This window comes from Pteropus alecto, unplaced genomic scaffold (genome assembly GCF_000325575.1).
Source record: "Pteropus alecto unplaced genomic scaffold, ASM32557v1 scaffold76, whole genome shotgun sequence".
Taxonomy (NCBI): domain Eukaryota; kingdom Metazoa; phylum Chordata; class Mammalia; order Chiroptera; family Pteropodidae; genus Pteropus; species Pteropus alecto.
The window spans coordinates 31,420,740-31,433,628 of NW_006443138.1; the positions used below are offsets into that span (position 1 = coordinate 31,420,740).

Below are 12,889 nucleotides of genomic sequence, written 5' to 3' on the forward strand. Positions count from 1 at the left end.
ACTTCTGATATAGAGCCATCTTTTTATGATGCTGGCTTGGGGAGACAAGGTGATATTATTGCTTTACGACTAAGAAGGTTTATCCAACCTGGTCTGGAAAAATTTACACTGCAACGCATATAAACTGCATTAAAATAGTGACCTAATGTATTCATTTAAGCAAAACAGTGAAAAGATGCTGTGAAAGATTATTAGTCTGAATTATTTACCGTTTTAGAGCTCTTTTCTCCTCCATTAGCTTAGAGTTGACTACTTCTATTTAAATTGCTCCTAAAATATCTTGCCCTAGTGATAATCTGCTCATACACATGTACAGATGGGTATGTATGTATACATGTTATTCAACTTGTTTCCACTGTGATATGAATCCCTTTAAAAAAAAGTCCACTACAAAACAATAACACGACTGGAAGATTTATTTCCAAATGATGGCCTCCATACTGCATGGCAACATCTATTTGCTTTTAATATTTACAACACTGCAGATATCAGATTAAGACCCAGCCCTGCTGCAGTATATACTTAATGCTGAATGATGGCCATTTTTCTTTTCTGAATTGCTGAAGGAACAGAAAAGTATTTTGGTATCAAGGAAATATTTATTAGTATTTCGTTACTCTTGTTTATATGCTTCTCCAAGTGTCATGTTCATAGTAACAAGAGTGCTACTACAGAGTACAGATGATGTGTGTGGTGTGGACGCAGCATTCACCATCATACGTGTAAATGGAACTCTAGGAAACACAGTTGCTGGGAACAACAGACGGTGTGGCACTGCTCTAAATTTAAGTGCTCCTGGGTTTATTTGTTCCTACCTAAGGAATTTGATTTTGTTGTTACTTGTATTCTATGTCCCTAGGAAAGGCAACCATTCAACTGTTGAATTTTTAAGACTGTTTTTTCATCTTTTACGCCTAGAAAAACCTGTTCTCTCCTGATACAGCCTCTTAGGCATGGATGAGGGGTATGCCTAGAAAATAAAAATATAAGATTATTAGCAGACATGGCCCATGGGATATATGCAGTAGCTTCTGGTCCTCCACCAGCTTAAAAATTTTACCAAAGCCTTGACTTCTTCAAAAGAGAAAAGGTGCCTTTAGTTACCTGATACTGGAAACTATGTGACATGGGCCTTTAAATTACTTCCTCACCTTTTAATTGCCTATGGTTTTTCTTGACTCTCATAAAAGGAAATCAAATTGAAAAGAGCCACACATGTTCTGAGGCCTGATTTTCCCACTGAATATAGAACTTTAGTCCAGAACCTCCTGGGCCATCTAGTCTCTAAACAGGAAGACTGCTACTTCCTTAGTATTAAGATGGTCCCTATCCTGAGAGGACTTTTTCATTTGTAAAGAGTATGTGCATTCTTGCTCTCACACATGACACTGACACTGTCTGCTGTAAGACTATGCCCCAAGGTTGCACTTTAATAAACAGTAAGTTTTTGTTTTTTTGGTTTGTTTTAAAAAACAAAACAACATTGTTTTTTTTCTTCTGTCTTACAATCTGTTTTTAAATGTAATTTTCAAGTGGGGACCTATACAGCTGAAATAAGACAAAGGCACAATGTGTAGATGGGTTAAGAAAATGGTATGAAGCTTGTTCAAATATGTTCAAGTTGACATTTCCATTCAAGTATATTAATGTAGAGATTTCTAAATGGGTCGCCAGCTTAAAACATCTTTAAAATAGTGAGAAATAAATAGCTATTATCTCATGCCTGTTGTCTCTAAGAACTTTGTTTAAATGGTCATGGCTCCATCTCCAAATGAGGCACCTATATTGTTGACACCTTATCAAGTTTTAACCAGACATGATTTTGCAGTCATCCATTCAGTCCATCTCCTAGAGCAAGAAAGGAAAAACAACTAGAATTAGCCAGTCTAATTTTTTTTTTTTACCACCAAAATATCTAGTCATATTCCTGACTTTTCAAATTCTTTTTTATGCCTATTTACTGTTGTTTCTCCCTCTTTCCTAACTTGTACTAGATGACCAGGTTCCCTTTTTCTTTTCCTCTCACAGCAGGGGCACTTTTTCTGTTATGGCCCAGAAAATATTTCAGGCTCTGTAGGCCATATGGTCTCTATTATGATGCCTCAATTCTGATGTTATAGTGTGGAAGCAGCAAAGAGAACGAACAATAAAACTATTTCAATAAAACTATGTTTAAAAAAACAAACAGCAAACCAGATTTGGCCTTTGGCCATAATTTACCACCCTTTGTAAATGATTCTATATTCTTCATTTTTAACAAACATACATTGCATTTATTAGAATGTACATTCAATTTCTACGACAGATCATCTAAATATGACTTATACAAGATAGTTCATTTCTCTAATTACACGTGAGCAGTCAACACCACAGTCTTGGGACCCAGGAGCCTATCTTATTGGTCCTTGACACTAAGGTGTTGCCTTCACCTACACCCACATCCTCAGCCACATTTCAGCCCATGGGCAAGGCAAGGGGCAAGTAGAGCAAATGTTCCTGTTTAGGGACACAGTGCAGAAGATACATACATCACTTCTTTCTGCTTCCCTTTCATCAGAAGTGATAGGTCACATCTGGCTTATGAGGGAGCCTGGGACACGTAGACAAGCCAAGAGGCCATATACCTAGCTACAAACCCTACTATAACAGATGGGGAGGGCAGATATTGGGGGGTATCTAGAAGTCTCTGCTACAACTAAAATTTTGATGTTCTGATTTACTTCAAGGATGTTAGAATCTATACCCCTCATCCAATCAAAACAAAACCTTTAGCATATATTTAGCACATTTAAAATCTTGTTATGTTTTGGAGCATCGGGTCAAGATGGCGGAGTAGGCAGATACAGTGTTTGCCTCCTCTCATGACCACATCAAGATTACAGCTAAACTACAGAACAACCATCACTGAGAATCACTTGAAGTTTAGCTGAACAGAAGTCCTACAACTAAGGACATACAGGAGAAGCCACGTCGGGACGGATAATAACAGATAAGTCCCACAAATGTAAATAGTTCTCAACTATACAAGAAGATGCCTAACTTCGCTAGTAATAAAAGAAATGCAAATTAAAAATAAGTAAAATCCAGTTATGTTTTTACTATTGTCATCTCCCTAGATTTGGGTTCTTTGAACTTCCATTAAGTTGTTGGTGCTCCACACCTCTAATTTAATAGATGCAACTGCTTTATTGATGATCATTTTCTAAGGTCTAAGGTCTAAATCTGCCAGTCTAATTTGCAAACCAGAATTCAGTCAAGAACTCTAGTGCCCTAATCAACAGAAGTGAAGCTGGGGTTTGTATAGAATCGCCTTCTCTGGAGCCTTGTCATCTTTACATCCTGCCTGCTACTTGTTGCACCAAAGTTTTTTGCAGAGCAACTACATAAAACAGGCTTTCAAGGTGCTGAGATCTGGATATTCGCATCTACGAGATCACTTACAGTGCCAAGACGCGTCTTAGTGGGTCCGGGGAGTCAAGATTGTTTGAGCCCTTCGGTGTTTAGTAAGCTATTAGTTAGTACAAGACTGCTTTTGACATCTTGCTCACTTACTCCCCCATCAGGTCATTGTTGGTAAACGCTGTCCAGAACCTTTCTCAGGCTTACCTCCTTCCAACAACTAAGCTTGTTTAATACCTGAGTTGAGATTTACATTCATTCTGTTTTAAAATATCTGTATAACTGAAGACCACAGGAGATAGAGAATGCTTTTAAGGCTCATCAGTAAATACCACATCAGATGCCCGAGTGATGCTTCTGACACAAAATCCCAAATATTCACTAATATTTCGCAGAAAATTTACAGAAAAGACACATCCACTGAAACTTCAGTTAGGTCTATGAAACCGAAGCGCCAGGCTTTCAGGACCATCTGGCCTTCTTGGGCAGCATTATGAAGAACTGTGACTTTTAACACCCTGGTTATGGGACAGATGTTTTTCTGGGGCAGGTTTTAGATAGTTTTCCCTACTTTTTAAATCTCTCCTTTTGGTGTCTCTACCATCATCCTTGGTAAGCATGTTTTAAAAGAATTTAATTATACTCATCTGTGTGACAAGGTAAAGTTGAGAGCAGACTAGGGGAGCTCAGCTTAGGTCCCTGAGCCACTTTCTTTCATTCTCTCCATGTCTGTACCACACTATTACAATTCTACCAATAGCATGAAGTAAGCCTTTACCCGCTGACAGTAGCACATCTTAAACGTAAAGCTGACAAAATTCAATCTTAAACATAAAGCTGATAAAGCTCAAAAGGACATTCAGTGTTCATTACCACCTCCTACCACATAACTTTCTTGCTTGTAAAAGCAAAACCAAGCCTTTCTACCTGGGCAGAAAGGTTTGTAACAGCATTCCTGTGGCTTGGTCGTCAGAAGCAGAAGGAAAGGATAAAAGAAGCCCTGTGGCAGAGGGCTCGGCTGGGTTTCCAGAACTCAGAGGGGAATGGATATGGGGAACAGGCAGAGACCGAGACGATTTAGTGAGATGCCAAGGAGCTGACATCACTGGTTCTTACATTTCTCAATAAGTTTCTCACATAGGTGAGCAGGTTTTGGTTAATAAAATTCACTGTTGTGTGAAAGACACCACGGAGCAAGGATGGTGTGTGATCGGCCACCTTTTTGGCCAGCAGCATGGTCAACATCAGCATGGTCTTCTCCCTCTCCATGTCTTTAGGATAAGTCTTCATGACCTCCTCCAGCGCAGCAGAGAGGCAATCCTTCCTGTCCTGTACGGATGTAAAAACAAAAGGTTCACATCAAACCTAGCTCACTAAATTCTTCCCTGTTAAAGGACTAGTCCTCCAATGGAAAGGATGAAGAGGCATGCTCTCATTTCAGAAGGAAGTATTTATTAAATAGCTAAGATGGTTGTAGGAGAGAATGAGAAACAGCTCAGTTTTCAGAGGGGATCGAAAGGGAGGACTGAGCTCACTCCCTGGAGTGGGACACTCGCTAACCAAACACATGGTCACTGAGCATTGTGTGAGCACATGACACTGATGGAGCTAAAGAAGCCAAGTCATTCCCTGCCTCTTCAAATTGAGAATTAGTTAACTACCAAAGATGTCTCAGGCCTATTTACTGGTGCAGACCTAGCTAAAGAGAAGGAGGAAGGGGGCTACAGGTGACATTCCCACCTAGTAGAAGAGGCATGCCAAAGACCATTAGAATCGAAAGGATCTCCAGGCTCATGATTCTCATGCAATATTAAGTTAACACTGGGGGAGAGGTTCCCAAGGCAGAACATCACTAGATGCTTATATTCTGTGATAGCTGATGGAGAACATCAGATGGGGAGGGACCATCTGATGGCATTTTTATTTGACTCCCTAAAACTGAAGAAAGTTATTTCTGGAAGAGTCATATATTTTGTTCATCTTTTTGGAGGCTTTTATCCCCAAAGTTTTCACTCTGAATTAAGGTTCGGGTTTCCTAAATGTCAAGTAACTTAATTCTCCTGAGAGACAACCGACCATGCTATAATTTCTATTCCCAATTCTTTTGTGGACAGTCACAACATGAGTAACCTCACTGGACACTGATCTGTCTGACAGGAGACAGGACAGACCTTGTGGTTCGAATGACAATGGAAAAAGCCTTCACTCTTCCCAGCTAACCCAAAAAGGGCACTAGAGGGTTTTCTCACTTACTTCCTCTGACAGGTCCACATTCATAAATTCCATTGCCAGGTAATTCACCACTCTTGGGGGGATCCTGGAGTCCATCCTGTCCCCTATTTGGGCGAGCTGCCTGGCGATATTCTGGATGATTTCCTCTTGATTCTCAGACTCTGAATGTTCAGGCAGGGGCAGCAGAGACAAAGCAGATTCAGACAATGGCCCTGTTCTACACCCTCATTCCTCTCCACCCTACCCTGGAAAAAGGAAAGGATTCTGCTCTGGAACAAAGCCAGCTCCTGCTTCCACGGCACACCACTGGGGTCCCAGCTTAACACTGGCTCCACTCTATAGAGCTGCAGTGTGAGGATTTGGAGACCTGAGGCTCAGGGGAGCAGGGGCAGAGCGCTGGGTCCAGGGAAAGGGCTGGAGTGAGCAGAAGACTGGCTGGAGAAGCGGGTTTCTTCCTGAATATAGGTTCAACATCTGCCCATGAAAAGGGTCAGTGATACTTGGGCATCCAGGACCGTGGGCACCTGAGGTACGAACCGGACAGCAGTGTTATGGCTGCCAGTTCTATATCGCATCATTCAACAGGTGTCAGCCTGTTAGAGTACAGAGGCTCTGCAGTCAGACTGAGTTAGAGCCCCGCCTCTGCCGCCCGCAGCCAGGAGACCTTGCCACATCCTCTCCCACCTTCCTCACGGTGTGGCTGTGGAGATCACCGCTCTCTCTAGTCCCATCTCAGTCAGCAAACTTCTGTCTTCACTCTGACCTGTAAGGCTCTGTACAACCTGTCCAGCCTTCCAGTCTTCCCACTTGGCCCTCATCCCTTTTCTCCAGCTACACTGGCCTCCCCAGAGAGCCGGCTCCTTCTCTAACTTCTTCTAGCTTGACTCAAATGCCACTCAGTCCAACATTAACACCCCACTCTCGCTGCCACTCTCTTCCCCTCCTTCCCTTTTCCTCCCTCGATACTCGCTACCATATCATGTATTTCACCTGTGTTCTGTCTAACTCCCTCGCCAGAATGTGGGTTCATAAAGGCTCTGACTTTTAAGTCCATTTTGTTTATTGCCAACTACGCAGCACCAAAAACAATTCAAGGCACATAGTAGGTGCTCAATAAACAACTGCATGAATGAATGAGTAAATGAACGAACCCTGTACCTAGTTCCTATTGTTATTTCTCCCATTAAATCTTATATATTTTCTGTGCTTGCAACTTCCCCCTGGCTTATTTCCCCAGGATAGAAATTTCATCCTCACCCCAGATTAGCTATTGCCACTGCACCCATCCTCCATCAACTGGCAGCTCTTATCTCAGCACAGACACAACTGTTTCTCCTCCCCATTACCACTGCTACCGCACAGTGTGGGCTCTCCATTCCCTCACATCTGGATAACTACGGTATCTCCTCACCCCACTCTCACTGCCCTCCAGCCCACTCTCCACAATATACTTTGGCAAGTAAGGCACTTAGGTGAAGACTTAGGAGACTATTAAGAGGAGTAAGTGAGCTTGTGTGATCTTGGAGTCAGTACCTCCTTGTATCTTGTGCCCTGGGTGTTTCATTTGCTGCGCTGCGGCGCTGACAATACATGTGGTTACAATAAGACATCACTTCCCTACTCGGAACCTTCCATATGCTCACCTCTGCTTAAGTGACAAGTCGCCACCCAGCTTCAAATCACCTTAGACTTCCACTATTCCCTTCAAACATTCTAGGCAAACTCAACTATTTACAGTACCTTTCACAGGCCCTGGCTTTTCCATCTTCAGGGTTTTGCTTTAGCTAATGCCATTCCTTCTTCCCAATCTCCAGACCAAAACTGCACCCACCTTCATGGCCCACCTTGATTCAGTGGTAGCCATGAGGTTTCTTCCTGATTTCCTACAGAGAACAGAGCACTCATCTTCTCCCTAACTCCAACAGCACTGACTCTCTGCCTCACCAACTTCCCTACCCTTTTCTGCCCTGTTCTGGCAACTTCAGGAGTCGCAGCTGACTCATCTGTATCCAGTTGAGTGAATAAATTCACCGATGAAACTGTGGCAGTTAGAGCCTGTACTTTGCCTTTTGCTTCCAAATCTTGTCAGGTATTTTATCTACATGCCAGTTTTCTACCAGAGGGTTATGTTAACTGTACAGCCCCATAATCACTTCTGCAAATGACTTTGCAGTCTGAAGACAAGGGACAGTACAGAAGAGCAAAAGAGAGCCTAGGGGACAGCCTCTGGTTATAATAACTTCTGTAGCAGCTTCTGACAGGCAAAGCTGTTCCTCCTGTCCCCCACCCCTTCTCAAACCTTCTCTAAAGGGGGCTAGGTGCTCTTATCCCAGTTTAGGGTCAGCCAGAAGACACACCAGCTGGATTTTAAGGAAGAGAAGGTCTTTGGCACACACTGGCTAGTGGGAAACTCCACCAGATCACCATCCGCCAGAGTTAAGACAGAGCTGGAGGTCCGAAGGCTGGATCAGCTGCTGGTCTCCCCCAAGGCCACCAGAGGGCAGTGCAACCTCCTATGTTAGGAGATTTCAGGGCAGCAGGATTTTAGTGCTGCTTCTAGAGCGAGGCCTGGGTCCAAGTCCTCAGTCTCCTTAGGCTTTGAGGGCAGTGATTCCGACCAGGGCATATCTCAGCGTCTCCCACCTTAGAACGCAATCGTTCAGGCAGCTGGAGGAGGGCTCAGGGCACACACATTTTGAAAAAGTTCCTCATGGAATTCCAGTGTGCACACTACAGAAAACCACTGTTCCAGGCCCTCATCTGGAAGTGGCTGAACCTCAACACACTCCCCAGCCTTGCTCCCTCAGCTGTCCGCAGAGGACTGTCTCTGTCTGTGGAGGCAGCACCAGTGGCTAAAAGCTGTAAAAACTGAGGCTGGAGGACAGAACAGGATGAGGAAAGTGAAGGAAGTCTAAACACTGATGCACCTGGAGGCAGCGCAGCAGTGGGAGGACGAGGGGGCCCAGCAAGGCAGGCCTGGACCCGAGTTCTGGCTCAGCCGTGCCCAGCAGTTGTTTTTAGAGCTCGTCATTTACCCTTCTCTGGGCCTTAGTTTCCTCATCTGGAAATAAGGTTCAGAATACTTCGATGCCCTTGTTATCTTGTGGATAATTACAAGCCATAACACATGTAAAAATCAAAGTGTAAAGTGCTATACAAAGAACCATTATAAAGAAACTGAGTAGGTTTCAGCCAATTGAAAACTCAGCTAGGCCTGCTCCACTGGCGTGACCAAGTACAAACCACACAACCACACACACACACACATATGATGGACTGGAACTATGCAAGTGGAGACTGAGCCCAGAGATCCCTTCTAGCACTTAGGTTCTCTAAATGTCACTGGTGACAGCAAAGCAGAGCAGGCCGGGGCCAGATGCCTACCTGTCTCCTCCCTTTCCAAGACGATATGGCTGCACCGGTTACCATCCGTCTGCAGTTCATCATCATAATCTTCTCGCGGGTAAGCTGGCACAGGCAGGTCATGGCCCAACGCCTTCAGCTCTTTGTGGAAATTAGAGTTGCAGCAGTTTTGGAGGAAGCCAAACACCAGCAAGTCTGTGATGTGCTCATGCTGAAGGCGTGCACCATTGCTGATCTGAGGAGAAAGGGGGAATCAGGGAGACCTACGGGAAGCTGGACCAGGGCCGGGGCCCCTCCTGTGGCTGAGCTGGCAGAACGGCTCTGGATGCAGTGGGGCCTGAATTAGCCTCACTGGCCCAAGACATGTGAAGCCCCTGTGGGCACAAAAACTCTTGCAAGAGGTCTCAGTGGGCAGAGGCCAAGTCTGTAGCACCTGTTCGTAGATGCCAAAGAGAAAGTTCCAGTTCTATACAAGGTAGTTATCTACCATTTGCTTGCTATCCTACCAACTAGCTGGGGTGAAACTCCAAAGGCTGTTTTAGGGGAGTCAAGCAAATATCATTTAGATGCCATCCTTGTATCTACATGCTTTTGCCAAGTCCCATGTGCCTTTTACCAACTTAAGCCCACCTCTACTGGCTATGCATGCAGAGGTAGAAGCTCATTCTTTCCCCAAATCTCCTTTGTGGGCCTAGGATGGTATTGTGCAAACAGCAGGTTTTCAATAGATACTGGGTGATAGTGACCACAGATACTATCTGCCCTTGGGCAGGCTTGGTTTACTTCGGGTAAGCATGCGCCTTAAGTAAAATCCCTAGAGAGCCATGAGGATGCCTACTGCTCCACCCAGAGGGGGTGGTGATCTTGGCCCATCGGCTCTCCATCTATGAGCAGCCCTGTGGCAGTAGCTCAGTTCAGCCTCTGTGCTATAGGAGACAGGACGCACATTTCTGGTGTGCTGACTGTACCTGGGATAGTGTTCTTGGTAAACAAAGGTGAGTACTTGTAGTATCAGCATCCAGGTATGCTCAGAACGATTAGACCCAGGATAAAAGAAGGAATCATCTGAAAAGCCAGGGATACTGAGACCTTCCCAGAAAAATGCAAAGCAAAATTGATAGGTGGTACGAGGTTAGCAGAAGAAAATGAAGGTGCAGGTAAAATTTGTTTCTATCTTCTAAATCCTTAATATTTTTCACTAGAAAAATCAGAAAACTTTTAGGGAAGTTTTTAAGGGGTAAATTGTTTTAAATAAATAAAATCCATAGAAAGGTGCTTATACATAGTTATTTAGATTTTACTTCTCCAAAATTACTCCTTAAAAAGAAATTACTCCTAAAAAAAAGGAAAAATATTATATGAAAGCTCTACTGCCAAATCATTACAGTGAGGCCAGGGGCATGAAATGGCTTAGAAACTCAGGAACATGCTCCATTTCTGCTTCATGGAGGTGTCCTGGTTAGGAGAGAAGGAAGGAAGGCTGGGGCAGTGACGGGGGGGTGAACTGCATTCCTCGAAAAGAAATGTTCAAGTGCTGACCCCCAGTACCTACGAATGTGACCTTATTTGAAAATTGGGTCTTTGCAGATGTAATTAGTTAAGATGAGGTCACACTGGATTAGGCGGGCCCTAAATCCAATGAATGACTGGTATCTTTATAAGAGAAAGGAGAGGGAAATTTATACACAGAGATGCACAGGGACAATACTCCATGAAGACAGACTGAAACTGGAGTGATGTGTTTACACGCCAAGGAACGCCAAGCACTGCCGGCCACCACCAGAAGCTAGGAGACAGGCATGGCACAGATTGTCCTTCGGGCCCACACGAGGAACCAACCCTGCTGACTCGTCGATTTCAGACTTCTGATCTCCAGAACTGTGAGGTAAAACACTCAGCGTACAGTATTTTGTTCTAACACCTCCAGGGAACCAATATAGGTAGTCTTCGCCAGAGGACTTCCTTCTGATCTAGAATTTAGTAAACAAGTGTCCGGAATCTGGATGCTGAGCAGTCGACGAGCAGGACGAGCAGTCGTTGCCACCAACTATGCCAGATCAGGTTACCAAACACCAGTTCAGGGATCTCTGCCTTTCTCATGTAAAATAACAGAACTGGCAGCGGAGGGGAAAGGAAAGGATGTCCCCTGTCGGAGGACAGGTCCACAAGCCAAGAGTAGAGGACCCATGAAGTCAGTGTTTAGTGCCAGCTGGAAAGCAGTGTGGACAGACTCCATTTTGATTAACAGGGTGGACTGTTAAAATGGCAGTAGGCTCAAAAGACTGACAGTCTTTAACCCCTCAAAAAACAGAGCTTGTGACCAGCTGAGTATGGAACTATGGCCTCTTTTGATCCTTCTAGGTCACAGGAAAAAACTATGTTAAATGATTAAGACTTAGGAAGTCTTCCTGCAAATATTACAAAATTGATCTAAAGGAGAAAATTTTCTCATGCTATAAAATTAGTTCCAGTACAGAAAAAAAGACAGAAAGCTATCCAATGTATTTGATAAATTGGAATAACTCTGGTGCCCAAAGCTGGTGAAAAGACCACCAAATAAGCAGTAAAACAAACAAACAAATAAAAAATTTTCTTTGTTTTTCTAAATATCAAAAAAATCAAAGAAGAGTGATACAATATGGACAAACAGTACCATACAAATAGTTTTAAAAAATGTGAAACCCAAGACTGATATTACAGTAAGTGAAGCCAGACACCAAAGGACAAATACTATGTGATTCTACTTCTATGGGGTACTGGAAGTCGTCTAATTCACAGAGACAGAAGGTAGAGTTGGGGTGCCAGGGCCTGGGATATGGGGAGGTGGGGACTTAGTATTTAATGGGGACAGCACTTTAGTTGGAGATGAAACTGTTCTGGAGATGGATGGTGGTGATAGTGGCATAGGAGGGCGCATGTATGTAATACCACAGAGCCGCAGACTTAAAAATGATCAAAATGGTAAATTTTATGTTATGTATGTTTTACCACAATTTTTAAAAACTGAGGAAAAAATCAAGGATAAAAAGTAAGAAAAATCTACAACAGGAAGAAAATTCTGAAGGTGGGGGGAGGAGGCCAAACTCCATCATGTCAACTAAAATTGCTCAGTGTTTTCACTGTGAATCCGACCCTGTAGACACTGGGCAACTTGTGTCTCAGTTTTCTTACTTTGAAGGGGAAAAGAAAAAAACCACTGGGTATAACTGGGAGAAATTATAGCCACCTGGCTGCAGGGAAGGGCTGTCAGGAGGGACGGGACAATGTGGGGGAAGAGCGCTCCTAAAGTCGAGGGGCTGCATGAGCATAACTTGGAACCGTGGTCTCTAACCCGCAGACACCTCAAGAATGCAGAAGAGGGGACAGCTGCGAGCTAGAAGGGACAACAACGGGCAGGTGCAAAGGGCACTGAACAGAAGAGCGTTTTGGCCTTTGAATAGGCCTTTATCAACAAAGGGAGCTGCTGAAATCTCTTCTGTTCAGCAACCAGCGTCTCTGCTAAGCCTGCAACGACTCTCTGGCCCTCCAGCTACCAAGTGGTTCTGTCCTTTAGAAGGATATTCAACACGACATATCGAGACCCTTCCAGGAAACAGGTACTGCTACGTGCTCAGAAATTCAGAAACTGTGGGCCTCTGAGTTTACTAACCACCAAACCCTCAGCCTTTTGCAGATCCCTCCTGTGGCGGGTGGCTGGTGGGAACAGCAGAAGGCTGATGCACTCAGCGTGGGCAGGGAAGCACCCTGGGGCTGAGGCCTCACAGACATTATAGAGCTTGGCAAAGGAGAGAAGAAGAAAGCCTTATAGGCAAGCAGATGAATAAAGATCTTTTGATTAGATATTCTATGATTTTCCCTTCCAAGTTCATTCAAAGGTAAGTACACAGTACAGTTT

At 44.0% G+C, this 12,889-nt stretch overlaps 1 protein-coding gene across 6 annotated transcripts in view; it reads right to left on the reverse strand.

Moving 5' to 3' along the window:
- Nucleotides 1–398: 398 nt before the first annotated feature.
- BID (BH3 interacting domain death agonist) overlaps nucleotides 399–12,889 on the reverse strand; it is a 39,003-nt gene continuing 26,512 nt past the window's right edge. For 5 of the 6 annotated variants that reach the window (XM_015598452.2, XM_025041001.1, XM_006923911.3 and 2 more), the window contains 3 exons: nucleotides 9,016–9,229; nucleotides 5,653–5,792; nucleotides 2,226–4,728 (listed from right to left, as the gene is read on the reverse strand). In XM_015598452.2, the coding sequence (XP_015453938.1) occupies nucleotides 4,477–4,728; nucleotides 5,653–5,792; nucleotides 9,016–9,229 (606 nt within the window). In that variant the 3' untranslated portion in view covers nucleotides 2,226–4,476. Of the gene's footprint in view, nucleotides 1,849–2,225; nucleotides 4,729–5,652; nucleotides 5,793–9,015; nucleotides 9,230–12,889 lie in introns of those variants that run through there. The other variant, XM_006923912.3, reaches the window with a different exon arrangement.